We start from the raw sequence: 26,634 nt of genomic DNA on the forward strand, positions 1-26,634 counted from the left end.
AGCGATCTTATGTTAAACAGACCGCATTTAATTGTTTTAACTTTTTCCCCAATTGGAGTTATTTTGATTTTAATTAGATTATCATGATATACTCCTTTGGGAATCTTTGCTAATTTATTAGATTTTGGTCGTGGACAAGACACTGTCTGGATGGAGTAAAGAGTGGGTAACAGTAGAGAAGCTGCAGAGAAGTGTGTTAAACTACAACGCTGCTTCCTGGTCTGCCCCCTGGGTGGTCAGGGTTTTGGAGGACTAATAAATGTGGCCAGATTCCTAGAAAGAAGAGCTGCCCCATCCAAAGTGGGATGGATGCCGTCTCTCCGAATCAGACCAGGCTTTCCCCAAAAGGATTGTCAATTATTATTGTAGCCCACGTTTTCAGGACACCACCTAGACAACCAGCGGTTGAATGACGACATGCGGCTAAACATGTCATCACTAGTCAGATCAGGGAGGGGACCAGAGAAAATTACGGAGTCCGACATTTTTTTTGGCAAACTTACACACCGAAGCAACACTAATTTTAGTGACCTCCGATCGGCGTAACCGGGTGTCATTACCACCAGCGTGAATAACAATCTTACTGTATTTAACCTTATCCTTAGCCAGTAGTTTCAGGTAGGATTTGATGTCGCCCGTTCTGGCCCCCGGCAAACATTTGACTATGGTCCCTGGTGTCTCTAATGCCACGTTTCTGACTATGGAGCTGCCAATCACCAGAGTGGGCTTCTCAGTGGGTGTGTCACTGAGTGGGGAAAACCGGTTAGAAACGTGAATGGTTTGGTGGTGACCAGTGGGCAGAGATCCACGACTACGCTTTCTGCGTACAGTTACCCAATCGCCTGGCTGCTCAGGCACTTTTGGAGGACAGCTACGTGGGGGGCCTACTTTAACTCCTGGATGTTCAACAGCCTGAAGCCTGGATTCTAATTCTGACACCCTCGCCTCCAAAGCTACAAAAATACTGCACTTATTACACATCCCATTATCACTAAAGGAGGCAGAGGAATAACTGAACATCTGACACAGAGAGCAGGAGAGAGGAGAGGAAGAAGGAAGAGTTGGAAAAGAGTCAAGGAGGGAGAGAGAGAAGCCATAGCAATGCTAAGCTAGCGCTAGCCTAGGCTAGCTACTCCTTGCTATCAGAAATAAAACCGTGTGAAACTGACAAGTGCTCAGTAGAAAAGTACAGCAGAAGGTGCTATGTTTTAAAGTAGTCAGTTAGAGTTACTTAGATACAGAGATATCACAGAGAAAATAACTTAACTTCAGATGGAGTTCCTCTGGACAGCTGCAACAGCTGCACACTCAGTTAATCTAAACAGGAAGTGAACAGGTCCAAACAGGGACAACAGTTCTAAGGATAGAGCAAGAGCTAGGGTGGAGAGCTTGAGATAGGAGCATATTTATGCTAGAATCGCTCAGTTCAGACTTACAGTAAATCTAACTGACATAGATCCAGGTTTTGATCTCTCACAATGTGGCAACACTCAGACACCCAGCCTATCTGAGAAGAGGAACAGTGGACATGTGCAAAGGTAGAAAACTAAAGCCCCTAAAGAAAGAGTTAACAAAGTAATGACCTAGGAAGCTGAAGTTGAAGAGCATGTTTTCTTTCTTATACACATTAAATATAAGCACTACTGTGTCTTTTTTGAAGATGTGATTAAAAACCTGCTACAAAATGCTTTGCTTGCATTTGTTTTGCATTCTCATTGTTTCACCACCTTCAGTTGGCATTTGTCTCTGGAAACCACAAGACAAACGTGTGTCTCTCCTCAACAGGAAACCTGACTAAACATATGAAGTCAAAGGCACACATGAAGAAATGTCTTGAACTTGGAGTTTCAGTGTCAATGGATGACACAGAGATACAGGAACATGGTAAGATCCTAAGTTGCTGTACTCCCACTGATTTAATTTGTGTTATTGTGCAATAAATTCAGTTAAATTAACAAATATGTCGTTTAAAGCAGACAACATCCAGCAAGAATCCAAGACAGACATGGCAACAACCAGCAAACATCAGTTCTCAGATGCTGAAGACTCTGAAGGGATGGATGAGGAGGCCGATGAAATAGATGAGGAAGATGAAGAAGATGATGAGTATGAGGGGGACTCCACCCCAAAGCTTCAATCAAGAAGTACGAGTCCTCAGCCATGTGGAGTAACCTCGGTGTACGTTACTGCCAGCTCTGCTGTCCACGGTTGCTCTCTAACTGCTCTACCTGGAGCAGATGTTCATCAGCAATCCTTCAGCAAGCGCTCAGGCCTGGAAAATCGTTTCTCCATCACAGCAGAACAGAGAGAAAAGTCTGTGGATGAAGACTCTCTGAGCATGCTGCCACTAGACCACACCAGTCTCCTTTTTGACCCTTACTCTTCATATTTGCTGTCTCCTGGTTGGGAGTCCCCCATTAGGGAACCCTCTCCTTCACGACTACGGTATCCATCCCCGAGGCGGGAGCTGTCCCCACGAGGGCGTTCCTCACCAAGGTGGGACTCCTCACCTATGAGGCCTGGGTCACCCATCTTCAAATCCATCCAACATCCATCCCCAGTCTCTTTGGAACGACCAATGTCTCCTGGGTCAGAGGTTGCTGGGAAGCGTGAATCTTCAGCGAGGGGCAGGCAGAGGGTTGTGCTGCGGGCGGTGTCACCGCGCCGAGGTTCGCACCAGCATAAAGGCGGCTGTGATAAAGCCAGACACCAAGCAAAGATTGAGAAGGCACAACAGCAGGCTTTTGAAATGGTAATTCGATTGTTCTTTATGCTTCTGTACTATAGTCCCGCGCAAAACTATACCTAGGGTTGAATAATGGTTCAGATGGTCAGCAATGGCGCAGTGTTCAATGATGCTCTTTATTAGGACCTGATAGAGCTATTTATGTATATGTCCATCCATTTTCCGTCATGCCTATCCCTGCTGGGGTCAAGAGGGGTGCTGGTGCCTCACTCCAGCTGTCTATGGGCCAGAGGCGGGGTACACCCTGGACAGGTCGCCAGTTTAGACAACACAGAGACAAACGGGACAAACAACCATTTAAGCACACACTGACACCCAAGGAGAATTTAGAGAAGCCAATTAACCTAAGAGTCTATTTTTGGACTGTGGGAGGAAGCCGTAGTACCCAGAGACAACCAACGCATGCAAAGGGAGAACATTCCGACTCCATGCAGAAAGAGCCCAGGCTGGTTATCGAGTCCAGAACCGTCTTTCTGCTGACTCTGTTAGCCCAGCCTTTAAAACTGGACTCTAGCCGCTTCTTTCCAGACTAATATTCCATGTAGATGGCATAAAGTAGTCAGAGTGGCCAGGATGGTCTGTCACCAAATAACTGCCGGAGATAGGCACCATTTAAGCGAACACTGGTTTGGACCAGACAAGTAGAATGAGAGCAGTTTTGAGGCTCCCTCAGTAGGACTCAGTTGTAGTTCACTTCTCCAGTGAGTAGAAACCGGCCTCCTTCCCTCCTTGCAATTTGGAATGTATGCCTTTTTGGCCTTAACAAGCCACTGTAGCAGAGCCTCTAGGGATAGAAAATGTCATACTGAAGTCATGTTGCACACAGAGCACATCCTCTCCTTCGGCTTACAGCACACATCGTCGACACCGTTCCAAAATTAGAAGTAGAATGTGAGGAAACCTGCTTAGAAAGACCTGCTTTTGACAAACAATGTTTTTGCAGCTGTGATAACAGCTCAAATATGCAGAAGAGAAATGCAGCACATGGAACATAATACTTTTTCTAGATTTCTGTGTCAGTGCTCAGTGCGACCAAGTCGTTTATGTCCAGTGGGAACAACGACTGCCACATGCTTGGCTTTGTTTACAAATTTTCCACACAGAATTATGGGGCCCTTCCATTTTTGTAGTTTTCTGCTTCAAACTTTCAGGAGCGTCTCGCCTAGAGCAGTCAGTGTCATGGGTTATGGCTTGCGGTCTAAGTTATGGCTAAAGCCAACAACTCTGTATTGGGTTAGATAAAGTAATGTCTTCTCTACCTGCCTGAGCTGCCCTCTACCCCACTCAAAACTCAATGTCAGTGAAAACAGTATGGCTCGCGTCAAACAGGTGCCATTCTGTCCTGCAGCTGCAGGTTATTACAGAATGAAGAAAAGGAACCAGATCCAACTCCTTGGCCAATTAGTTTAAAGGTAAGCCACACTACTGATGAGTTTAATTAGCATTGTTGGTTGGCGTCTACAAGTCATGCAACAATGTACCTTTGGGCCGAGTAGACCTGCGCTCCTCTGGCGTGAATGCCAGACTCTGTGGCAATAGAACAGCAGCTGTGTTGCTACATGAGTGGTCAGGTCCGGCTGTACAGGGGCAGCCTGGAGGCTTCACCTCTCCGTCCTCGGTAGCCACCACTGCAGCATTATTGCAGGAATCCTTCAGATACTAACCTGGTTGATCATCTGCCTTCATGTACTCCCAATTGGTGTGTTTGTGTATCAAAACACAGACAACTTTATCGCTATGCAAGTAGTGATAAGATTCAAAGCTTTTTAAGTTGTTCTTGTGTTTGAAAGTACAAATATGTTTTACTGGCCATAGCATTAGGCCATTCGGTGTTATCATCCTCCCAGTTTAATTTCCTAGCAGCGTGAGGAATTCATGAAACACCTACTAAATCAGAATGTACCTATTTTGGAGCCATTGTTATCCAATTTGAATGAAAACTGTCTGTATTCAACCAGAAATATGTAGCAGCAATATCTTGGTGAGGAAAACTATATATTTCGGTTTAAATGATTAAAGTTTGGAAGTCAACCACAAAAAAAGAAAGAAAAAAAACACTTAAAGTTTTGCTCTACTTTGGAATCAAATCAAAGCAGAACAGATTTTTATTGGTCTATCTTAATGGATGCTTGTGGCTGCAATGTGAGAAAATATACACTACATAAAGGCAGTGGGAATGCCTTTGTAGGCTATTGTGTAACCTTTTCTAAATTCCTCCTAATGTGTTTGAACAAAATTGGATAAACTGTATAAATAAACTAACTTCACTACTTTGGCCTCTCATTATGTTGTGGCAACATTTCAGTCCTGGTCAAAAAGAAGCCCAGATAATCCACTATTAGAGGTTCATTTGCAAAAGCACTTCTTTGTGAACAATATTCTTTTATGGCTATCTACTGAGACATGTTCATATACTGGTGATGGAAATGTTGCTAACCCTGCCACGAATGTTCTTCCAGGATCAAAGGAGCAGCTTGGCTCCTGTTCACCCAGGAGCTGCCAGTTCTCATCACCAGAACATCCTCAGCCATCTCCCGCTTCACTCCCAGCAGCAGGCCCGCTCTCTGCTCCCCGTCGTTCCTGTCGGGGGCCTCCAGATGTTGGACTCCCCAACTTCACCCAGCAATGACGCTCCAAGTCCCCAGAGCAGCGAAGGGCAGCGCTGCAGCAGCAGGGAGGGATCTGTGCACGGGCTTGAGACGGGAATAGAGACAGATGAGAAGAGTCCTGAGCCGCCCGCCGGGGAAAGCAGACAAGAGGAGAACGTCCAGACCTGTTTGAAAGCCATTGCCTCATTGAAAATTACCATAGAAGATCCTCATTGAAACTGCTTTGTTGTTGCCAGCCCTCACCACACCTGCAACCATCGTTAACCCTTTAACCACCTTGTCTTTATCCTATTAGAGGCAATATAATGACGTTTCCACTGGTCTTGCATGGTCAAACTCCACAGAGATTCTGTACGGGTTGTTTTGCAAAAGGGTGAAAAATCATTATTGGGTGCAGTTGCAATATGAAAAAATATTATAAAGCTGATATGCCTTTTTGTCTGAGATCATAGTTTGCGCACAATTGCACAACAATTGCATTTATGGGTCCTGTACAAATGTCCTTAACATATATTATAACTTAGATGCATACAAGCAGTGTATTTTGCAGTGTGTACTTTGAAAATAGACTGTTGTTTCTGTTAACCATATCAAGGTGTGATGCAGTAGTGCTGTAACTAAAGACTTTTATAAGGGGAAACGTGTGTGTACTATGAAACAGTCCGACCAAATTTTAAGTAGACGCTTCTTGTGCAGTTTGGTGCTTCTGATCAAGCAGCAAGGGTATGTGCCTTTTTTTTGTTTTGTTTTGCTTTTCTTTCTAACTGAGTAAGGGTAACATCTATAAGGACTCTTACTAAAAGGAGGCTGCACTTTCTGGGAAGGCCTTGTGGGTTTTTCTTTTTTTAAAGATGGATTTATGTGAAGCAATCTTAAACAAATGTTACTTATGTTGCATTTTTCTTAATGTTGTGGTTTTTATCTTGGTAAAAAAAAATGCATGGGATTTGCTATTGCACAACCATAGAGGAATTAATTATGTAATTATGAATAATGTAAGATGTATTTATATATTAGAACGTAAGCACTTATTGATACTGGTAAACATTTGACTACTATTTATATGGTATATCTGTATTTATGCAGCAGTTATGCAGTGAGCCACTCCGGCGTTGCTTTTGATCTCATAATGTTGCTTTGGTTAGGCTTGTTTTCTTGCTTATGCAGATGTTCATGGGTGTTTTCACGTGTTTTAAAGATGCACTTTCCTCCTTTTCTGTTCGACGATGAGGCTGATGTTGAGTCCGGTGGGGTAGGGGAGAGAGAGGAAAAATGTCCCTTTTCCTTGTGGTTGTTGAAACATTCCTCGTTTTTTTCCGCATCTCATCGTGCGAAGTGGATTTGCACACAACACCCGAGGGGCTATGATGATCAGTCGATGTTGAACTGTTTTGCATTTTCATGTCAAACTCTGAATAAATCCACACCATCTACTGCAGGTAATATTAAAGAAACAGTGTTAACAACAATTATTAGCTCTTCACATCAACTTTGCAAGTAGCCACTCACTCTAAAGCATTACTACTTCTTTGTATATATGTGTATTTTTATGGTTTAAACTATTTTTGCAGTGTTGTATTCTAAAAACTTTTTATGTGGATCTCTACCTCGTTCAGAGGTAAAACATCCACAGAGGTTTCACAAGGGAGAAAGATGAAAAATAGCACAGCGTTTAATCTTTTTAAAAAAGCATTAACATCTCGAGGCGGCTGTCGGTTTGAGACTGGGTTTAAAACATTTCAGATTAAAAGCAAACTTTTTCAGTCATGTTTACATAAAAAAAATTTAAAGGTGCACTGCTTTAAATTTGTTTTCCTTCATGAGATGATTTTTATTTGTCGTGGCGGTGCCTGGAAATGCTTTAAAATGTGAAGGACTTTGCTTTGGCATACAGTATGTATTCAGATTCTGTTGTGTATTCATATTCACTGAACTGCATTGTGCCTCTCATGTCAACGGCAATTCCCAGTAAAACATATAGAAGTCATATGATTGATGATTTAACTTCTAAGCTGAGATCTTTTTTTTTTTTTTTTAGTGGGGGGTCATTTCCTTTGAGGGGGAAACCTCAGTAGCCAATCTGTTGTTTAGCTCTACGCATCAAAAACTGGTTAGTCTGGACGGAGTGCCTCTTTTGTGCTATGAGGAATTGATTGTTTGGTGCTCTACTTTTTCAAATTAAATTCAAAAATGTTTTAAAAGGACCTCCATTTATTCAATGCTCTGTGTAATGGCTTATTTATTTTCACTACTATGAACTACAACTGTAGCTACCAGTCTACCTCAGGTTGGAGTTAAATAAAAGCCAATTAGGAGGTGTTTTCACTAGGAATTACTCAAATTTGATAATAGAAAGATTGAAGTGGTAACAAAAAATCTAATGCATAATACACGATAAACTCTAAACACTGACATCTACTGCTGAAAATGTGCTACTGCAGTCAATATGTGCAGAAATGAATGCTTCCAAAAATAGTCTTAACCTTGTGGGTTTAGATTCAGGATATGGGTTTGAGCAGAGCTGCATTACCGCCTCTGTTCTGGACTTTATTGAAGCATTTTTGCCAACTGGGAGAAAAACAGCACATGGTCAAAGTTATGGGTTTTAAAAATAATAAATAATCAGATATCAAGTTATGATTATGATATATAATGGCAGTTTTAACATTGTATTATCAAGAGACGAAACAACATTATTGGTGTGATATATTCTTAAAAGTATTTTAGAAAAAGGAAATTTGGAATAAAACTGTGACTTTTGACTTTCTAAGTCATAAATATATAGTTTGCTGATTTGAAATCCTTAATGTTAAAGATGATCGCTTAGCTAAAAGTTTAAATCCTCCCAGCCAGTAAGCGGCATGCTTGAGCTTGCCTGCTCTCCTTCTGTATAACGCTGATGCTAACTAAACTAAACATTAAGAACTCCTGCTGTGGCTTCCAAGCTACTTTTTAAGTCGGCACCAACGCTCCATATTTACCGTTGTTTTGCTTCTTTTTAAAGAATCCATCCATCCATTATCTGACACACTTGTCCCGAGTGCAGTCGCAAGAGGTGCTGGTTTCTATCTCCAGCAGTCAATGGGTGAGAGGCGGGGTTCACCCTGGACAGGTCACCAGTCCATCACAGGGCAACACAGAGACAAACAACCATTCACTCACACCTAAGGAGAATTTAGAGAAGCCAATCAACCTAACAGTCATGTTTTTGGACTGTGGGAGGAAGCCGGAGTACCTGGAGAGAACCCACACATGCTCAGGGAGAACATGAAAACTCCACTCAGAAAGACGCCAGGCCAGGAATCAAACCCAGAACCTTCTTACTGCAAGGCAGCAGTGCTACCCACCCCACCACTGAGCAACCCTTTTAAAGAATCCATTCATCAGTTTGATCATAGAGCTAATGGCATCTGACAAAGCCTGAGTTCTGTCTCACTTGGCTTTGGCCTACTTCCTATTGGTGCAGAATCCTTTCGTTCTTGATTTTGGCATCATAACCAGAAGCAAAAACCTATATAGTTTGGACCCATAAAAAAAAAAGAAAAAAACAACAAAACAATTAACATAAATGTTTTTCCATCCATCCATCCATCCATCCATTTATCTTCTCCCGCTCACTCCCTCTAAGGGTAACTGTGGGGCCGGTGCCTAACTCTGGCAATCTACGGGCGAGAGGTAGGGTCCACCCTGAACAGGTCACCAGTTCATTGCAGGGCAACACAAAAAGGACAAACAACCATTTATGCACACACTCACACCTAGGGAGAATTTAGAGAAGCAAATTAACCACAGGCCAATTCAATTTTGGGCTATGGGAGGAAGCAGGAGTACCTGGAGAGAACCAATGCATGAACAGGGAGAACATGCAAACTCTATGCAGAAAGACCGAGAATCGAACTTGGAACCTTATATATATATATATATATATATATATATATATATATATATATATATATATATATATATATATATATATATATATATATATATATATATATATATATATATATATAAATGTTTCTGATTTGTGGACAAGGTGATTTGAATCTTAAAATACTATAGTATGTAAATATAAAAAAGTGTAAGCTATAAGTTGAATATTTATTTTCTCCATAAAGTTTCAACATTAATTCTCACACTTCGAATTGAAAAAGCTTCCTGGATCAGAAGCAAAATATCTTGGAAAGATAAGAAAGTTAAGAAAGTGGAGTCCAGTGGATTGTGTGTGTGTGTGTTTTTTTTTAACCTTTTTGGAACGACTATTACCTGGATGACTGAGAATCCTCACCAGCTTATAACCAATCAAAGATAATGATTGTTATTTTACTCTGCCTCTCTAGCAATGCAATGAGAAAACATTTGCTAATTTCAGCAGTACATCTTACAATAAGCATAGCTGTAAATTAGATATATAATTTCAGGACGTGCAATAATGGGTCTATGACTGAGGTCTTTTAGACTGAGATCTGCTTCATGAGTGTCTGTGTCCTCCCTCTCTCTGCTCAGAGTGAGCTGCTCTTCCCTGGTTTATTTTAAGGTGGTCTTATCACAGCTGTTGTGTCAGTGGTGCCCGCCTGACCGAAACCCTTCAGGCACTCTTTCCCTTTTCCCTTCCGGACCTTTGTCCTGGTAAGACCTGATTTGCCTGAAACCCTTTCTCTTAGTGAATGTTTAACATAAAATAAAGAGGAAACCCATTTGTTGGATGGATCTCCTTTAACATACTAATGTGTTTTCCAGTGCATGTTGTGTTGGCCAAGTTTGTTGAATATGAGAAGCTGGTCAATGCAGTGAGAAGTGGATACGTCAGTTGTTGACAACAAAAAGATATTTCCATGCTGGGGAGAACATATAAATCACTAACTGACCATTTTGTTCTACAAAAACTAGTAACAGATTCTTCAAATCTTCAGTAATTTTTAAATATTCCTTTTCAACGTGCATTGCCTTTGAAATATTTGAGCCGAGTCCCTTACAGTATCCTTTTTATCTGAGTATAAATAGATGAAATACTCTGTTTTCAATGACCCTGACATCAATGAGCATGGATTAGAAAGAAAATAATAAATAAATAACGTGCCCATATTAAGAAGTTCCTAAAATAGCGTGTGGTTCTGGAACAGGTGCCATGTGCTCTTCTTATTAAAGCACAGGCAGTGTGAAGGCTGCACTAATAATATGCACCACAGACAGGCTATGACTGGGAGTGTGTGTAACAGAGGCAGGCAATGTCATATTATATCACACTATTTGCTCTACTTTGACTGGTGGGGAAAGGCATTGTTGCAAGAGAGGTGATGCTTTCAAAAATCTGTCATAAAAGTAATTTATCTTAATTTAGATATCCTGTGTTGAATCTGATGTGTCCACATGGTTGAACAAAGACAAGGTTCCATCCCATCATTGTTAGACTGCTGTTAACTGACTTAAGAAGTTATAAAATGTTACCCTACAGCTTCCCTTTAGATTGTGCAAAGTAATATTTTAAGCTCTATGTTAAAAACGATCCCTTCTTAGTTATACCGCCTTCCCAACATGGATCAAAAACTGACCTAATGAAATCCTGTTTTGTCCTGGCAACACAACGAGATATGGTTTTTTGATGAAGATTGGGTTTCTACCCTCATAATTAGTTAAAGTGAGCAATGTTACTGCTACCAAACAGGTGCCTGAAAAATTTAAATTTATTAATGTTAGGGTTGAAATTAAAGATTTTCTTCATGCCAGCACGAGGACTCAACTAACTGCTTGTTCTGTATGGTAAGAGGACATGGGAAAAATACACGTATTCACACTCACAAAACTATTTCACCCAAATTTTAAGAGTTATGTAACAAATTCCCATTTACTGTGTTTATTTAGATGATTTTAACACAAACATATTAATGAAACCTTACATCAGGGGTCACCAACGCGGTGCCGGCGGGCACCAAGGGGCCCTCAAGGACCACATGGGGGGCCCTCTTGGTCTTCTGAAAACAGAAGAACTCACTCAGTGGGTTAAGTTTATTTTTTTTTATTCTGTTGCTCTTCTTTTTAATCATTTATGTATTATTTCATCATATTTCAGTGGTTTCAAAATGACAATATTAAATTTTTTTTTAGAAATGAATAAAAGAATAAAATAAGAATAAAAATGAGTTTTTATGGCTGAGATTTACTGTAGGTGAACACTGATCCCTCCAGTTCATAGGTCAGTATTGGTAGCCCTTCCTATGACTCTGTAGCCATGAAGTAGCCCTCAGCCTTAAAAAGGTTGGTGACCCCTGCCTTACATTAAACATATTCATTAGGTTAATATAGCTTTAAGGCTTCAACCAATGATTATTTTGCAAATCGATTAATCTGTCAATTATTTTTTAGATTAATTGATTGATAACCGGATAACCAAAGGTTCCTTAAAGAACAGCTTTTACTAAATGAAAGCAGGTGAAACTAAAACTGTTCCACTGGAGGAGTTCAGGATAGAGCATATTGACAGAGCAAAAAGTCTCTTATCTTAAATGCAAAATGTTTACACATTTTTTTTTTACAGTTTTACTATAATTACTATATATGTTGACAAATATTTCAATATTTCAATTATTTCAATAATCGATTGATCATGATTAATCAGATTCACTGTTTCCGCCCTATATAGCTTATTTATTTAAATACCGGGTTGTCAGGTTTATACATTTAAAATGAATAAAGTATCCTTAAAAATGTATACAAATGTGTTTATTTATTTCAGATACATAAAAATTATTTTTGAGTTGCTTGGTAATTAGGTTATGCAATTTTGAACATTAAACTTTTTGTATTTGAAATAAATAATCCCATTAGTAATAATTTTGAGTACTTTTTATTACTAAATACATAAACCTGATTAGTCTAGAAAATTTCAAATGAATAAGCTTTATTATATAAATGAATACGTATCCTGTTTGGTTTAATAGGTTTGTGTCAAAATTCTGAACAATTGTTTTGTACTAAGATTACATTAATCTTAAAATTTGAGTGAAATATTTATCTCAAACCCTTGCTGGGATTCAAACCCAGGACTCCTTTTACTGTGAAGCATCAATGCTAACAGCTGCACATGTGCATCCCTGAATGAGTTTCAATTAGGGCTGAAACAATTAATCGGATTAATTGTGTTTAATCAATTATTCAACTAATTTAGTCATTGATTGAGCATTATTTGGAGTATAGAGACTCTAAAACATGCCTTTAGCTGACAGGGCGACCCATCCATCCATTTTCCTTTACACTTTATCCCAGCTGGGGTCACAAGGGTGCTGGTGTCTATCTCCAGCTGTCTATAGGTGAGAGGCGGGGTTCACCCTGGACAGGTTTCCAGTCTATCGCAGGACAACACAGAGACAACCAGAACAAACAACCATTCACACACAAACTCACACCTAAGGAGGATTTAGAGAAGCCAATCATGCTTTTGGACTGTGGGAGGAAGCCGGAGTACCCAGAGAGAACCCAGTGTCCTCTCGCTGCAAGGCAAAAGTACTACAGACTGCTCCACTGAGCAGCCCATAGAGCTGTAATTATACTAAGATTGTAAAAAATTTATGAACTTAAATTTTTGCATTTAAGATTAAAAAAAATTTCTGTCAATATGCTCTATCCAGCACTCCTCAAATTAAAAAGTTTTAGTTTCACCTGGTTTCATTTTGTAAAAAGTCTTCTTTAAGGAACCTTTGGCTATATTATTAATCGATTTATCTTAAAAATAATCAACGGATTAATCGATTTCCAAAATAATCATTATTTGCAGCCCTAGTTTCATTAGTTAATAACAGAATAAGAATAATCCTACTTTAACAATTATGTTGATTTCTACTTTTTCAGTCATAAGCAAAGGCTTTATATCTAAAGTTCTCAAACTTTTAATTGTTGGTATTGTGTTTAGTAACATCCAGGCAAAAATGTGAAATCTAATAATATGGTACATTCAGAAAAATAGTAATCGATAATGTGGAGCCAATAAGTCATAAAAGTAAAAACAAGGCATAGTAGTTCATGATCATTTATATATACTTCAAAATATTTTAAATTATATTTCAAGATTTAAAAAATCTGAATTTTTAATTTCCTGTTTATTTGCTCAAGTTTCAATAAAAAGAGTTATTTTTTATTATAACTACTATTATTTATTTTTGCATTTAAGGACCCCCATTAGTTACTAACAAAGTAATGACTATTCTTCCTGGGGTCCATTCTTCTTATTAAAATATCGGTGAGAACAGAAAACACAAATTGTCACATTTCACAAGTAGGAAAATCTTTCAATAAAACGTTATAAAATACAATAAAATGCAAGAAGACCAACAGATCATCACATCCTAAAAACAGCCTTACATCACATTTATCAACTAAAAGTAATGCTCAAGAAAATGAAATATTTCCTTACTAACTTGTATTTTTTTTCCCCAATTATTTTTGGAAAGAAACGTGATTAGTTATCAGTCTGATATCATTCTGAACTATTCCAATACGAAACAACTTAGTATGTAAAAGTGTTTTTTTTTTTCCATGTCTTAGTTCTTGCCAGATGAATTTTAAATGTCAGATTAGAGGATCTTCACATATTAAAGCTATTTCTGCAATAAGTAGGCTGTCATTTAGAAAACAAGCTCAACCCTCTCAGGCTCAAATTAAGTTGTAGTTGCAGGAAAAAATCTGATATTTGGAGAAAATGATGATATGGGGTATTAATATACAATTCAGACTTTTTTTGTGAGAGAGACCTTCACATACAATGAATTCTGGGATGTTGCAGATTTGCAACAGTGGCCCAGAGTAGTAAATTAACACTGAAGACTGAATCTGATAAGAACGTTAACTTTATTTGAAAAACAAAATTTGAAAAAAAAAAATTTCTCTCATAAAATTAGAGACAACTTTTTCTCAAACTTTTTCTCCACCGACATCTCTAAACCTTGAGCAGGCCATTTCTGTTAAACAAAATATAGGCATACTAGTAGATAAAGCATGTAGCATCCATTGGTACCTGTTTGGGCACACGTTGCAAATCCACAACATTGAAATCGAGATGCCTCTGATGAAAAACCCAGAGAAGATAAAATCTACTAATTGGCATGTGTCATATCTATACACATTCGTGATTCATCTTATGTAGGATGGATTTCAAAATAATGGAAATTGTTAGTGATACTTACATGAAATTGGTGCTTAGAAATCTGTTTCCATGACACTAAGGACTCAGCCATGTTGAAAGTGAGTCAGCAGCGCTATCTGGTCAGCTGGAGAGAAACTGTTTGTTGCAAATGCACAACTAAGTCCTTCTGTTGTACTTCTGAGTAACAAAAGCTCTTAAAATATGGATGAGGAGTAATTAGCTAAGTAGCATTTAGCTGTTGCAAAACTGCAACATCTGCCTGGAGAGGGTTTTAATGGTTTGTATGAGATCCATATTTTGTTCAAAGACGCCAGAGAGAAACAGGCTAATCTGTCTTAGACTTTCATTCATGACAATCTTTGATCCATAGCATCAATATTTGTCCGGATTAATTCTTACAGCATAATTCTGCAGCATCTGAGGTCTTTTTTTGCAGCACTCGACCGCACAGCAGACAGAAATCCAAGAAATTGCAGAGTCAGTGAGCAACAATATCAGAAATGGAAGATGTCCATTCCAGTTACAATGCTTGTCTTGGCGGCATGGGGGGTTTAAAAGAAGAATTCAGTAAGCTGGTGTTTGTATAAACTCATAGTCTCATAGTCAGCCTCTTAAACAATACGACCATTTCTTTGATCAAACTTTGAGTCCTAGACTAAGCTAGCCTCAGCTAACCTGCTTCACAAGGAGGCTTCTGAGGACATTTATATCTGAGCACTAAACATTGTAAACTTCGACCATTTGTTTGGTGCAGGTGGGAACGCTGCAGATCTATATTCTATGAAGCATTCTTCCACTATTGGACCATTTTTTATTTCTTTACTGGCCCCAATAAACCAAATATATCAAATAGCCCAAAACTTTTAAATAAAAGATAAGCAAATATTTCTTCATTAAGAAATATTGTGTACTAAAAACAGATTAATTTAAAAAAAATAGAGAATTATAAAACAGAATATTTGAAATAGAATATGTATATGATAGCTTGTTTAGCAGCAACCACTGAGCCTTATCTATTTTTAACACATTTTACTCTCCACTGCTCTGTAGGAATGTGATCAGCCTATAATAGCCCCCATGCTTTAGAAAATAATGCATTTATTCTTGCCCTACATTACAGAGGCGCTTTATTCCCTTGTTTAGGGACTCGTTCAGAATTATGGAGGCCTGTCAGCAGAGCGGTCCTGCCCCCCATGGACCTGGAGCATCTCCGGCCCAGGATCGCCACATTGACCTGACAGAGGACCTGGCCCAACAGCTGGAGGACATCATTAGCACCTACCAAGCTGCCCAGACTCCAGCTGAGCCAGAGGACGTAGAGGAGGTCACAGCTGCCAAAGAGCCAGATGCCCGCAAGGACCAGAAACTGGAGAAGAAAATGCTCAAAAATCTAGGTCTTTTTCTTCTTCTTTTCTGCATGTTTCATTGATTTTTTGAAGGTCCAGTGGTTCTTATTCAGCTCAGTCAGCAAAAGGACTTAGTTGTATTGAAACTGATAGGTGTGTAATTGCAGCCACCTCATTTAATAGTATTTCCTTTTATACATTTATAGTTTTGGTATTTTATAGAGCCATATCTTTACACATTGTAGAGACTGATGGATGGTTTTCAATGCTCAGGCAAGGAGGCCATGCTGTTAATGCAAAGTCTGAACAAACTGGACACTCCAGAGAAGAAACTGGAAACTATCATTAAGAAGCACGCAGAGCTGGTGAGTAATAGGAAAATCGAAGTTCTGTAGCTCAGATTGATTTCATGGAGAAAGACACACGGCTAATGTGGGTTTGTTTGTGTTTTTGTGTTGCAGCTGGAGGAGCATCGAAGTGACCAGAAGCAAATGAAGACTCTGCAAAAGAAGCTGCTTCAAGTGATGAAGGAGAAGGACCAGCTGCAGAGCGAACACAGTCGGGCAGTGCTGGCTCGCAGCAAACTGGAGTCGCTCTGCAGGGAGCTACAGAGACACAACAAGACCTTAAAGGTACTTCCGTGATTTCATTGGTGGAGACATTAAAACTTAAAACTATCAAGGTGTCAAATCTTAGCTTCTTGTTGGAGGGGTTGGTGGATTCCTGCATTTGAAAACATCACAAAACTTGAGATTTGCAAGGTAATTGCTTGCTTTCCCAGTTGGGCATATTTCAATGTTATGAAATAATACAAGTCTTTTCTGAAACCTTTAAGGAGCAAAAATCTGAATTGTGTGTATTTTTATCCGTCATTCAATACTATGCAGAGTGGCTGCCTGCTTTACAGTACCTACAGCTGGAAGTCTTTTGAGGAATACTGACATTTCTACATTTATTTTCAAACATTGAAAGCTTATATTATACATTTTAATGTCAACATAGGTTCCAAATTGGATTTAGGTCTGGTTTGTGTAGGTTTTATCATATTGTGCCTACCATATGCCTTTAGCCACACTTTGAATATGACCTCAGATCTCTCTGGTACACAGCTCAAAGTATTCATGTCAAACACTTTCACTCACCTGAGTTGTAAACCTTTACAGCTCCTCCATTGTCCTCTTAGCTGATACTCTGAATAATACCACTGCAAAAACTATTTAGAAATAAGTGGAAATTTCTTAAAATAAGTGTGTGCACCCTTAAATTGAGCAGGTTGATAAGATGATCTACCAATGGAATAAGGATTTTTACACCTAAAATAAGATGATTAGATATTATGGACTTGAAATATAACAATGCAGTGTTTCCTTATTATTTCAAATGTATATTTTCTTGTTTCATTGTCAGAGTGACTCAGTTACTTAGATTAAATGTTTTTGTAGTGTTATGCTAAGCAGTTTAGATGCACAGGTACTTTTTCAGAAGGCTTGAAAGTCGTGTACCTATTTCCCAACACCTCATAGTTACCTTTGATTTGTCTTTCTTAAAAAAGAATTTAATAACAAAAACCTATTAAAATAAAATGAAAGTTTTTTTGTGATCAATTTTTTTTTACATTTTAATACATTAGAGGAGGAACATGTGCACCAACCACAGGTAGTCAGAATTTTTTACAGTGTGTACAAATTTGTGTCATCAAAATAAAGTGAAAGTTGAAGGTCTTTAAAAACATGAAAGCGTTCAAGAGGAGTGAATATTTTTGGAGAAAACTAAACAGTAGTTTAGAGAATAATTTAAATCATTGCCACATTCTTTATCACTTGCAAGACAGTGTTAATGGGATTTTTTTGAATTCAGGAAAACGGTATATCACAACTTTATTACATTATTAGGTTTGAAAAATCTGAGATAGTGTTTGAAATTAATTGTTTATTAGATTATTAATTATCTCAGTTCATTTTTAGACATTTGTGCAAGACACTTTCTAATCAGAGGTAACGATGGGGCATGCAGTGTCTGGTTCTCACACTCATCCCTGACTTGCAGGAGGAGACGCTGCAGAGGTGCAGAGAAGACGACTTAAAGAGGAAAGAGATCACCACCCATTTCCAGGGGACTCTGACCGACATTCAAGCCCAGATAGAGGAGCACAGCAGCAGAAACACCAAGCTGTGTCAGGAGAACAGCGCTCTGGCAGAAAAACTCAAGTCCCTCATTACACAATACGACCAGCGAGAGGCGGTATGGAGCAAACCACACAGACACACACATTTAAAGAGCAGATACAGTGAAGCATTGAACATTTCTCTGCACCAGATAGATTAGAGTTTAAGTTCATCTGATGCATGGTGCTTATGAAAACCACACGCGCCTGTGATCACACGTTATTTGCAATTTTCTCCCTGGTCTTATTTTTGTTAGACACAGTAGTTCAGCCAATTCTCTTTGAGCGAAAAATAAAATTCCTGCCTGTCTGAAAGCGAATCATAAATCCCCTTAAATGTTGAACAGAACCTGGAAAAGGTTTTCAAGCACAGAGACCTGAAGGAGAAACTGCTGGAAACCAAGCTGGAGCAGGCGAACCTAATCCTAAAGGAGACCGAGGGGAAGCACAAGCTAGAGAAAGAACTTGTACGTCACATTTGTTGTACCCTCCAATATTTGGATGATAGTATTAGTCTGTACCTGTTTACATGAAGCATATCGTTACCAACAGCTGCTCAAACAAGTGGCAGAGTATAAGCTGCAGCTAAGCAGCCTGAAGGAGCAAGAAACGGACATGAGGACTCAGGTAGGACACAAGGCTGTTACAGGCATCTCTGGCTTGTTTTATTTTACCTTTAGGGGATGTTTTCTTCATGTTTTCTTCCTTATTTCTACCCAGCTTGACATGTACTCCAAAAAGTTTGATGAGTTCCAAGGTACGGTGTCAAAGAGCAGCAGTGTCTACAGCGGCTTCAAACAGGACATGGACAAAGTAAGGATGGCTTTTTAAAAATGTTATATTGTGAAATTGGTGACAACAGGAACAGAAGAAGAAATATCCTTTTAGAAAAGAAGGAGGTGTTGTGCATTACCTGTTTTTTTTTTTTTGCTGTTCAGATGGCCAAGAAAATGAGGAAGTTGGAGAAAGAGTGCCATTCATGGAAGACTCGCTTTGACAACTGCAACAAGAGTCTGATTGACATGGTGGCAGATGTAAGAAACCATTTTCTTCTCATATTCTAGTCCTAACAGTTCTTTGCTACCATAGCCTGAACAGTTCTCACCATTTTCTAAAATTCCAACCACATGCTTCAGTTTGTTTTATTTGGATTGTATGTGATAAACCAACAATAATTAGCTCATTATTGCGAACATGAAACAATGTTTTTCTTGATTTAATTTGTTGCAACCCTACAGCTCTTTGAACTACCTTGCCTCTAAAATCTGCTATAGAATAAACTTGCCTTACCATATAAGGCTATAAAATACTTTAAATTGTGGCGTAGACCTTGCAGCAGTATGACCACCCTAAATGTTAAGACCAAAACACACTTCTTTTTGGGGGGGAGGGGCTTATGGCACTAGTGGCTCATTCTTTTGGACAGTAGGCTGACAGGAAAGAGGGCATGAGACATGCCACAAAGGACCACAGGCCAGACTCGAACCTGGGTCGTTTGCATCAAGGACAAAGGCCTCCGCACATGGGTTGTGTGTGCTAAGTCCCAGACCAAAAATAAACTCATGTGTTTAAAGAGTTTTGATCCAGTTTTAGACATAAATCCAGAAGCTGTTCCATCAAATTTTGCTGAACTTCAGGGGAATCTGACCGATATCCAGGAAAAGTGAATCACTAGTACTTCAATGATATGATTACAAACAAGTTTATGCTGCTGTGTGTTGATCTAAGCAGAGCCAGCTTGAGCTGTAAGCAAGCTTTGAGGATGCTTAGGTGAACACCTTTAGGTGGTACAGGTTAACAGATGCACTGACTGCATACATAGCAAGCAAAACCGCTCAGTGATTCAACACTTGCTCAATGTTCAGCTGGTGTTGGGTTAGCTGGCATCGAAATACAAGACGAGCGTCCCTGGATGTGTGAATTCAAACTAAAGAAATTACATTGGTATCACTTTTTATTGGAAATAGTCACTGGAACCAAAGCAAACAGTAAATTCCAATAGTTTTTAAAATGATCACCACCTGTGTGTCGTTCTGACATGAAATGCTGCTTGTTGCTTCTTACAACCTTCACCCTTGGCAGAGATGGGAAGTAACAAAGTACAAATACTTCGTTACTGTACTCAAGTAGATTTTTCTGATATTTTTACTTTACTTTACTACTTATTTTTATGGCAACTTTTTAATTCTACTCCTTACATTTTTACACAAATATCTGTACTTTCTACTCCTTACATTTTAAAAAATTGTCTCGTTACTTTAGTTTTGAATCATTTCAATGGAGTTACCGTTATTATTTTTCACGTCATCAATACCAAATTCAATCTAATTGGATGGGAATTTACGTTGCATTTGACGCACCACTACAAGATGAATCGACAGATTCGGCGGTATTCATTCGCTGCAAATCATTGCAGCTTGGTTAGTATTTTTTAACACAAGTATCTGTACTTTTACTCAAGTACGGAAAGTGAGTACTTTTGCCATCTCTGACCCTTGGTCTATCACATACATTTCTGTTAAAATAATAAACCAACAACAAAATATTACGGTTTTTGGTTATTAAAAGTACAGCATGAAAAAAGTTCATAAGGTGAGAGTAGTTTTGCAGCGTTCTGTATGCGTTTTAAAAGCGTCCAAAACTGAATTTTTAGCAGTTTTATAATAATAATATGAATGTTTTGTCTGTCTCCTCCCATCAGAGAACGATTAAAGAAAAAGAGTTTGAGCTTCTCACTGTCAAGAACCAGAAGCTTGAAAGTCTGTGCAGGGCTTTGCAGGAGCAAAGGAAGAGTTTATCTGAAAAGGTGCAGGAAGGTCAAACAGACCTATGCAAACCTGAGGACGCTCAGCAGGAGGGCAGTGAGGTGCAGGAGGCTCCTAGAGACCCAAAGGAGGATCATCCTGCTCAGAATACAGAAAACCCCGCCTCTGCTGGAGCACCAGAGCACACAAGCCCACTGACCGAGGCGCTGGCTAAACTGAAGGCTGAACAGGCTCTTCTGAAAGAGATTGCTAGTTCTTTCACAATATCACACACAGCATCCACAGAATCAGCAGGTAGTCAGTCACTTGGAACCATGGAGGGCATCCAAGAGCCAGAGGAGCAGCAGGGGGAGGAGAGAAAGCACCATGACGTCCATGAGGATCACAACCAAGAACAGAGAGATCGGGAGATGGAGTCAGTTGATTAATTCAGACAGAAAACCTGCCGCTGGTGAGATTGCTATAAATAAAAAAAAAAAAAAAAAAAAAAAAAGAGCTTTGTGTTTGTCTGTTTCTCATACTGTGGGTGAAGGCATAAATCCTTCTTGATAGAGGATGTTAAGGCAAGGCAAGGCACATGTATTTGTATAGCACAATTCAGTACAAAGACAATGCAAAGTGCTTTACATGATTGAAATATAGGAAAATAAAACAGAATCAAAGCAAGTAGGAAAAAAATAAGAAAATAAATAAATTAAATAAAATAGAATAGAATAGAATGTACCCCCGTCCTTACATAGAACACCAAGAAACAATAACATTTGGCATCTCTTATTCTGCAAAACATCCTGAACAGAAATGGCTGTCAACATCTGGCTAAACTAAGCTTGGAGAGACTTTATAATTAGTGTTGCACCGATACCAGTATCAGGCGGGGCCCTGATCCAGCACTAAAACGGTGTATCGGTATCAGCGAGTACCAGTTAGGGCACCAATACCATTTTGAGAGACCAAAGTTTATTCAACTATTGTCACCTATTCCAGGTACGCAATAAAAAGTTCTACTGGATTCACTTTTAGTCTTTTTCCTGCTTCACAAAGGTAGGAATCAGCTTGACAAAGCCATGATGGCAATTATTTTACATCACAGTAGTATGCAGTTCTTTATATATACACACACACATCAATTTCAAATATATGGTATGGGTAGGGTATCGGCCGACAGTGCACAGCCTGTGCGTGCAGCTGGAGCAGCGGTTAGGGCGCACAACCCAAGTACGATGTACATGCCTTAGTCCTCGATGCGGGTTCGAATCCGACCTTTGGTCCTTAGCCGCATGTCCTCTCCCCCCCCTCTCATACTACCTTTCCTGTCAGCCTACTGTTGAAAAACCAAGCCACTAGTGCTGCAAAAAACAAAAAACTGCACAGCCAGGTATTGGTATCAGGGCCTAAAAAATGGCTTTCACTATAATAATGCACATCTACAGAATACCACCATGTGTACTGTTACTAGTTATTACGTATTGGACACTCTTTTCACTTAAGAATTTATCACATAAATTCAATAAGGTGGTGGCAACATTTCTACACATCCATAAAGGGTCCAGATCGAGACCTTGTGGCTGTGGAGGTCTTTGGACCACATGTGAACTTTCTATGATTCCCCTGAAGCCAGTTTGAATAAATTTGAATTTTCTGATATAATTTATTATACTAAAAGAAGTATCCATCTGAACACTGAGATACGATCAGTAGCAAACAGTTGTGTCCAATGAGAGGGAAGGCAAGGACTAACTTAACCTGCTTCAGCCTGATTGGCTAAAGCAGAGGCATGTCAGTCATATAAAGAGTCAGCACCCATTTCAGTCCACTGTGTACTGGTTTGTGAACCTCTTGGTGTCAAATAGGTTTTTGAAAGAGCAAACCAGCTGTTACTTTGAATGAAGCAGGTGCAACCTTGTTTTTATATGCATGGCCTTTATTTTAAAATAAGCAAAGATTTTTATTCAATTGTTCAGAACCTTTTTTTTTTTACAGTCAATGTCTTTTTTGTGAGTAAAGAGCAATTTTTACGAGAAAATCCAGTGAAAGTAGGGATCATTTTACAATGATATCATACCAATAATACCATGAAGAGCAGATGAAGCCTACATGTGGTGGTGGTGGGGGGCGGCAGATTTGCTCTACAAAGAAATATGTTTTTAGACGGTATCCCTACTCCATTAACTTTCATAAATCCAGATTCAATACACCATCGTAGTTAGCATCACATTTATGGTACAGTAACGCGTGTTATTATGACCTTCAGCCATTCAGAGCATCCATGTGGGGATGCTTGGGGGGCATATTTGTAGAAATATGTGTGTTTATGTTGAGTGGCTGTAACGGCAGTAAAAAAAAAAAAAAGGCCATCAATCCACATCAGCTATGTCCTGCAAAGGGCAGATAGACCCAGGTCTGACTACTGAAAGAAAGACTACCCGAAACCTCGCAGGGGAGACCCCCCAAGATCCCCCAACCTGTGAAGCAAGGGACCAATCCATGTTGATGTTAAAGACACGTCCAGGGAATGAAGTATGGATTTCCTTTTCTGAATTAAAGATAACAGTGTTAAAAATGTACTTCTAAGTGTGCTTTTGTTTATTTTGCTCAAAGAAATCAATAGATGTTTCCTAGAAAACATAAGGTTATAAGAAACATGCTCAATTGGAAGCTTGTGTTTCATCTTGACTAAAAAAATTGCCCAGGGAAAAAGTCTGATAATGGTTCTAATGGTGACTGATTATTAGATTACTATTTGAGGTGAGTTTGATTAATTTCATTGAAGAACAGCCAGCATTATAAAACCTCTGGTGCAATTAGATCAGATTAGATTTTACACCAGCAGCACTTAAAACTAGAACCAACATGGAGATCAGAAAACTTAATTAAAGGCATCTGGAATAAAATACAGACTTAACATATTTTACTCCATGCATACTAAGTTTTTTTGATTTTGTGCAAAACTAAAGTATAAAACTAATCACGGTCATTCATACAGACAGCATGGTGAAATGAAACGATCCATTATTTATTGACGCCTCCAGCTGTGCGTCTTTGCGGGACGTTGTGGAGGAATTTTGGCAGTGCGAGGTGAAGTATTAGAATATATTGTAAAAGGGCTCAATAACATCCAGGCCCCTGTCAGAAAGCTGAAGCTTTATTAGCTTTTACAGAGTGCAGCTAACGTCTCACAGGTGGGGAGAAATGCTTCTCTTCAACGTCTGAACGATGATTTACAGCTAAGTGTAAAAATGTTGGATGGAAACCTTCAACCAAACACCTCTTATCAAAGTCTGGGTAGGAGCATAGGTATGATTAAATGTGCCTGCGTTGAAAAATTTGCGTCTTCGATTTTGAACAGAAGCATTTCATGTCTGCTTTGTGTTTTGCAGAATAGTGACACTGCAGAAATATCTTTGCAGAGTTAAAAAAAACAAAGTTGGTGTTAAATTCTCATTTCACATCTGTGTTCAGCCATTTACATGTTAAAGAGCAAGAAAAGAACCAGTAAATCGGAAACTAGACGCCTTCTGTAAAATAAGATGTAAATGTACTTTAACTGTTTCAGTAACATGAAAAAGCATTCATTTCTCTAGAAATGTATCCCTTTTGTGTTATTAGACCCACAAATGTTAAGTTCTCTGACAGTTTTCCAGAAAGAGACACTTTATCTTCATAAAGTGTTATTTGGTCCCAGTTAATAAAAAGCATCCTGGAGGGTGAACCTCTGCTCCTTGCTTTAAGCCTCTTACATGTTTTCCAACAGGACTGCCTTTGTCTTGTCACTGCTAAAGATAAGCCTGTACCATAATGCTGCCATCACTATGCTTTAGAGAGGAGAGGAGGCGTTTACGCTGTGGCTAACCGGCTCCATATTGTCCAGATTTAAATTTAAATGTGAACCTGAGCTTTTACAGCTTTCAGTCTACAGCGGCTTTCTTAATTGATTGGTTTATTCCAAGTATCAAATAGTAAAATAAGTTACTAAAGATATCTTAAATAGAAAATAAAACATACATTATACATTATCAACTTAAATAAAGGTAAAATTGTGTCATCAATAGACCTCCCACCAGCTGTAGGTCTCCAGAGTTACCATGGAGACATTAATGCTCCTTCCTCTGCCTTTCAGTTTGGGTGTATAGTTATCTCTCCAAGTAGTTATAAAGGGAATGCATAGTTTAAAAGGTCCAGACATCGTCCAACTGGATAGACGCTGGTGGTCACAAGGGGCCCCTCTACTGAAGACATATTGTTTAATACATTCAATTCAATTCAATTCAGTTTATTTATATAGCGCCAAATTCACAACACATGTTATCTAAAGGCACTTTACAGTTCAACCAGATCATCCAGTCAAATTGATACAAAGTTTTATATCTAAGGAAACCAGTTGATTGCATTGACTCATTGACTCTTCAGCAATCCCTCACACTAAGCATGCTTGTAGCGACAGTGGAGAGGAAAAACTCCCTTTTAACAGGAAGAAACCTCCAGCAGAACCAGGCTCAGTGTGAGCGGCCATCTGCTGAGGCCCACTGGGGTTCAAGGAGACAGAAGCAGAGACACAAAAAGCAGCTGTAAAAGGCGGCCCCCGTCCAGGAAACACACAGCCAGGCAGACGAGCTCCGAGCCCGCTCCATGTCAGAGGATGAAGAGAGCACATCCACTCAATGTATCATAATTATATGCTTTGGCACAGAAAAACATAATTGATGAGTTCCTTAGATCTATTTTAGTTAATTTTTTGTACATATCCAGTCTTATTTCAACAATGACTCAAAAATAAACATGTTGCCCAGAATCACACTTTCAGAGTTGCACTGATTGCCATTTTATAACCAATAACAGATCTTTAAAAACATACCGATATCGATTTTGATTAATACCAATATTTTTTTTTTGGACAGTTTTTATAGGATCTTAACACACCTTGTATGTTGGGACACAGTAGGTAGATTTTTACTGAAAAATATCTTTCAAATTGTCACGTCCTGGCACAGGTGGCTGGCTTGATTCTACTCACCTGTTTAACTCTGCCTGGTTTCTCTTTACTGATTATCTGATCCACCTGTTTCCAGCTCCTATAGATGCTGCGTGTTTTCCAGCTATCAGTGCAAGATTATTCAAACTGTTCGGTGTGAGTAATTCTAGCGTTCTGATATTTGTTCTGATTTATCTGATTCTGACCTGTTTCTGCCCTGTGGATCCCGAGCTTTTGCTTTGCCCCTGTCTGTTTAATTTATTTGCTCTGTTCTGGACTGATTGTTGGATTCTACTGGCTTACAAAACCTGGACTGTTATTCTGACTTCGGCTTGGATTCTCCTTCTGTGCCTCATTGCCTCTCTGATCTTCTGCTCCATGAACTTGGTACTGCTACGACTTAGGGTTTGGATATTCCCTTCTGGACACTGTTGCTGCTCGGCGTCGGCTGACATCAGCTTCACTCATCACCCAAAGCTTGGGGCGGCGGCGCCCTACGCAAGCGGAGGACAATCTCTCCTTCTCAGATTCATCTCCTTCCTCCGGGAATCGGACTGAACTCAGAACCAGGTCAGTGACTATTGCTTTAGTAGTAATTGGCCCTTTATTCTTAGTCACTGACCTGAGTTTCTGTTCCTACAGAGGATCAAGTTTATCCGCTCCAGCTGATGAGCAGCCACACAAAGTTAGTGCAACACATCATATTGTTTAATATAGCAGACAGACAAGCTAACAAAATTTACAATAAAGGAATGGTTTTAGACATACAAGGTTCCCATCCAAAAGCAAATTCTTCCTGATCTACCATCAATTATGGATTACACACAGATCAATCAATCTCCATTACTCCAAAAAAAGGAAAGAACAAAAACGTTCTTCTTTCTACTTTGGCAATTTTG

General features: G+C 39.2%; 2 protein-coding genes across 5 annotated transcripts in view; both read left to right on the forward strand.

The window, feature by feature from the left end:
* hivep2b (HIVEP zinc finger 2b) overlaps positions 1-7,569 on the forward strand; it is a 37,852-nt gene extending 30,283 nt beyond the window's left edge. For 2 of the 3 annotated variants that reach the window (XM_038299561.1, XM_038299560.1), the window contains exons 5-7: positions 1,786-1,884; positions 1,974-2,752; positions 5,206-7,569. In XM_038299561.1, the coding sequence (XP_038155489.1) occupies positions 1,786-1,884; positions 1,974-2,752; positions 5,206-5,571 (1,244 nt within the window). In that variant the 3' untranslated portion in view covers positions 5,572-7,569. The remainder of the gene's footprint in view (positions 1-1,785; positions 1,885-1,973; positions 2,753-5,205) is intronic. The other variant, XM_038299562.1, reaches the window with a different exon arrangement.
* Positions 7,570-9,827: 2,258 nt separating this feature from the next.
* Positions 9,828-21,241, forward strand: txlnbb (taxilin beta b). 2 transcript variants are annotated; one of them, XM_038299585.1, is made up of 10 exons: positions 9,828-9,984; positions 15,635-15,885; positions 16,111-16,202; positions 16,299-16,469; positions 17,884-18,078; positions 18,349-18,468; positions 18,554-18,628; positions 18,722-18,814; positions 18,940-19,035; positions 20,703-21,241. In XM_038299585.1, the coding sequence occupies exons 2-10, from the start codon at positions 15,651-15,653 to the stop codon at positions 21,192-21,194; spliced, it is 1,569 nt and encodes a 522-aa protein (XP_038155513.1). In that variant the 5' UTR covers positions 9,828-9,984; positions 15,635-15,650; the 3' UTR covers positions 21,195-21,241. The 2 variants fall into 2 exon arrangements, with proteins under 2 accessions (XP_038155513.1, XP_038155514.1); XM_038299586.1 differs by having other exon boundaries at positions 9,851-9,984; positions 15,612-15,885.
* Positions 21,242-26,634: the final 5,393 nt, after the last annotated feature.

This window comes from Cyprinodon tularosa, unplaced genomic scaffold (assembly GCF_016077235.1).
Source record: "Cyprinodon tularosa strain WSP-4 unplaced genomic scaffold, ASM1607723v1 ctg430, whole genome shotgun sequence".
In the NCBI taxonomy this organism is placed as follows: Eukaryota; Metazoa; Chordata; class Actinopteri; order Cyprinodontiformes; family Cyprinodontidae; genus Cyprinodon; species Cyprinodon tularosa.

Bases quoted from the DNA above. Each gene is read 5' to 3' on its own strand.
- txlnbb (XM_038299585.1), top strand. From the start codon at position 15,651: ATGGAGGCCTGTCAGCAGAGCGGTCCTGCCCCCCATGGACCTGGAGCA. The intron at 16,470-17,883 runs GTACTTCCGTGA...CCTGACTTGCAG, and splicing joins GACACAACAAGACCTTAAAG to GAGGAGACGCTGCAGAGGTG. The intron at 18,629-18,721 runs GTAGGACACAAG...ATTTCTACCCAG, and splicing joins AAACGGACATGAGGACTCAG to CTTGACATGTACTCCAAAAA.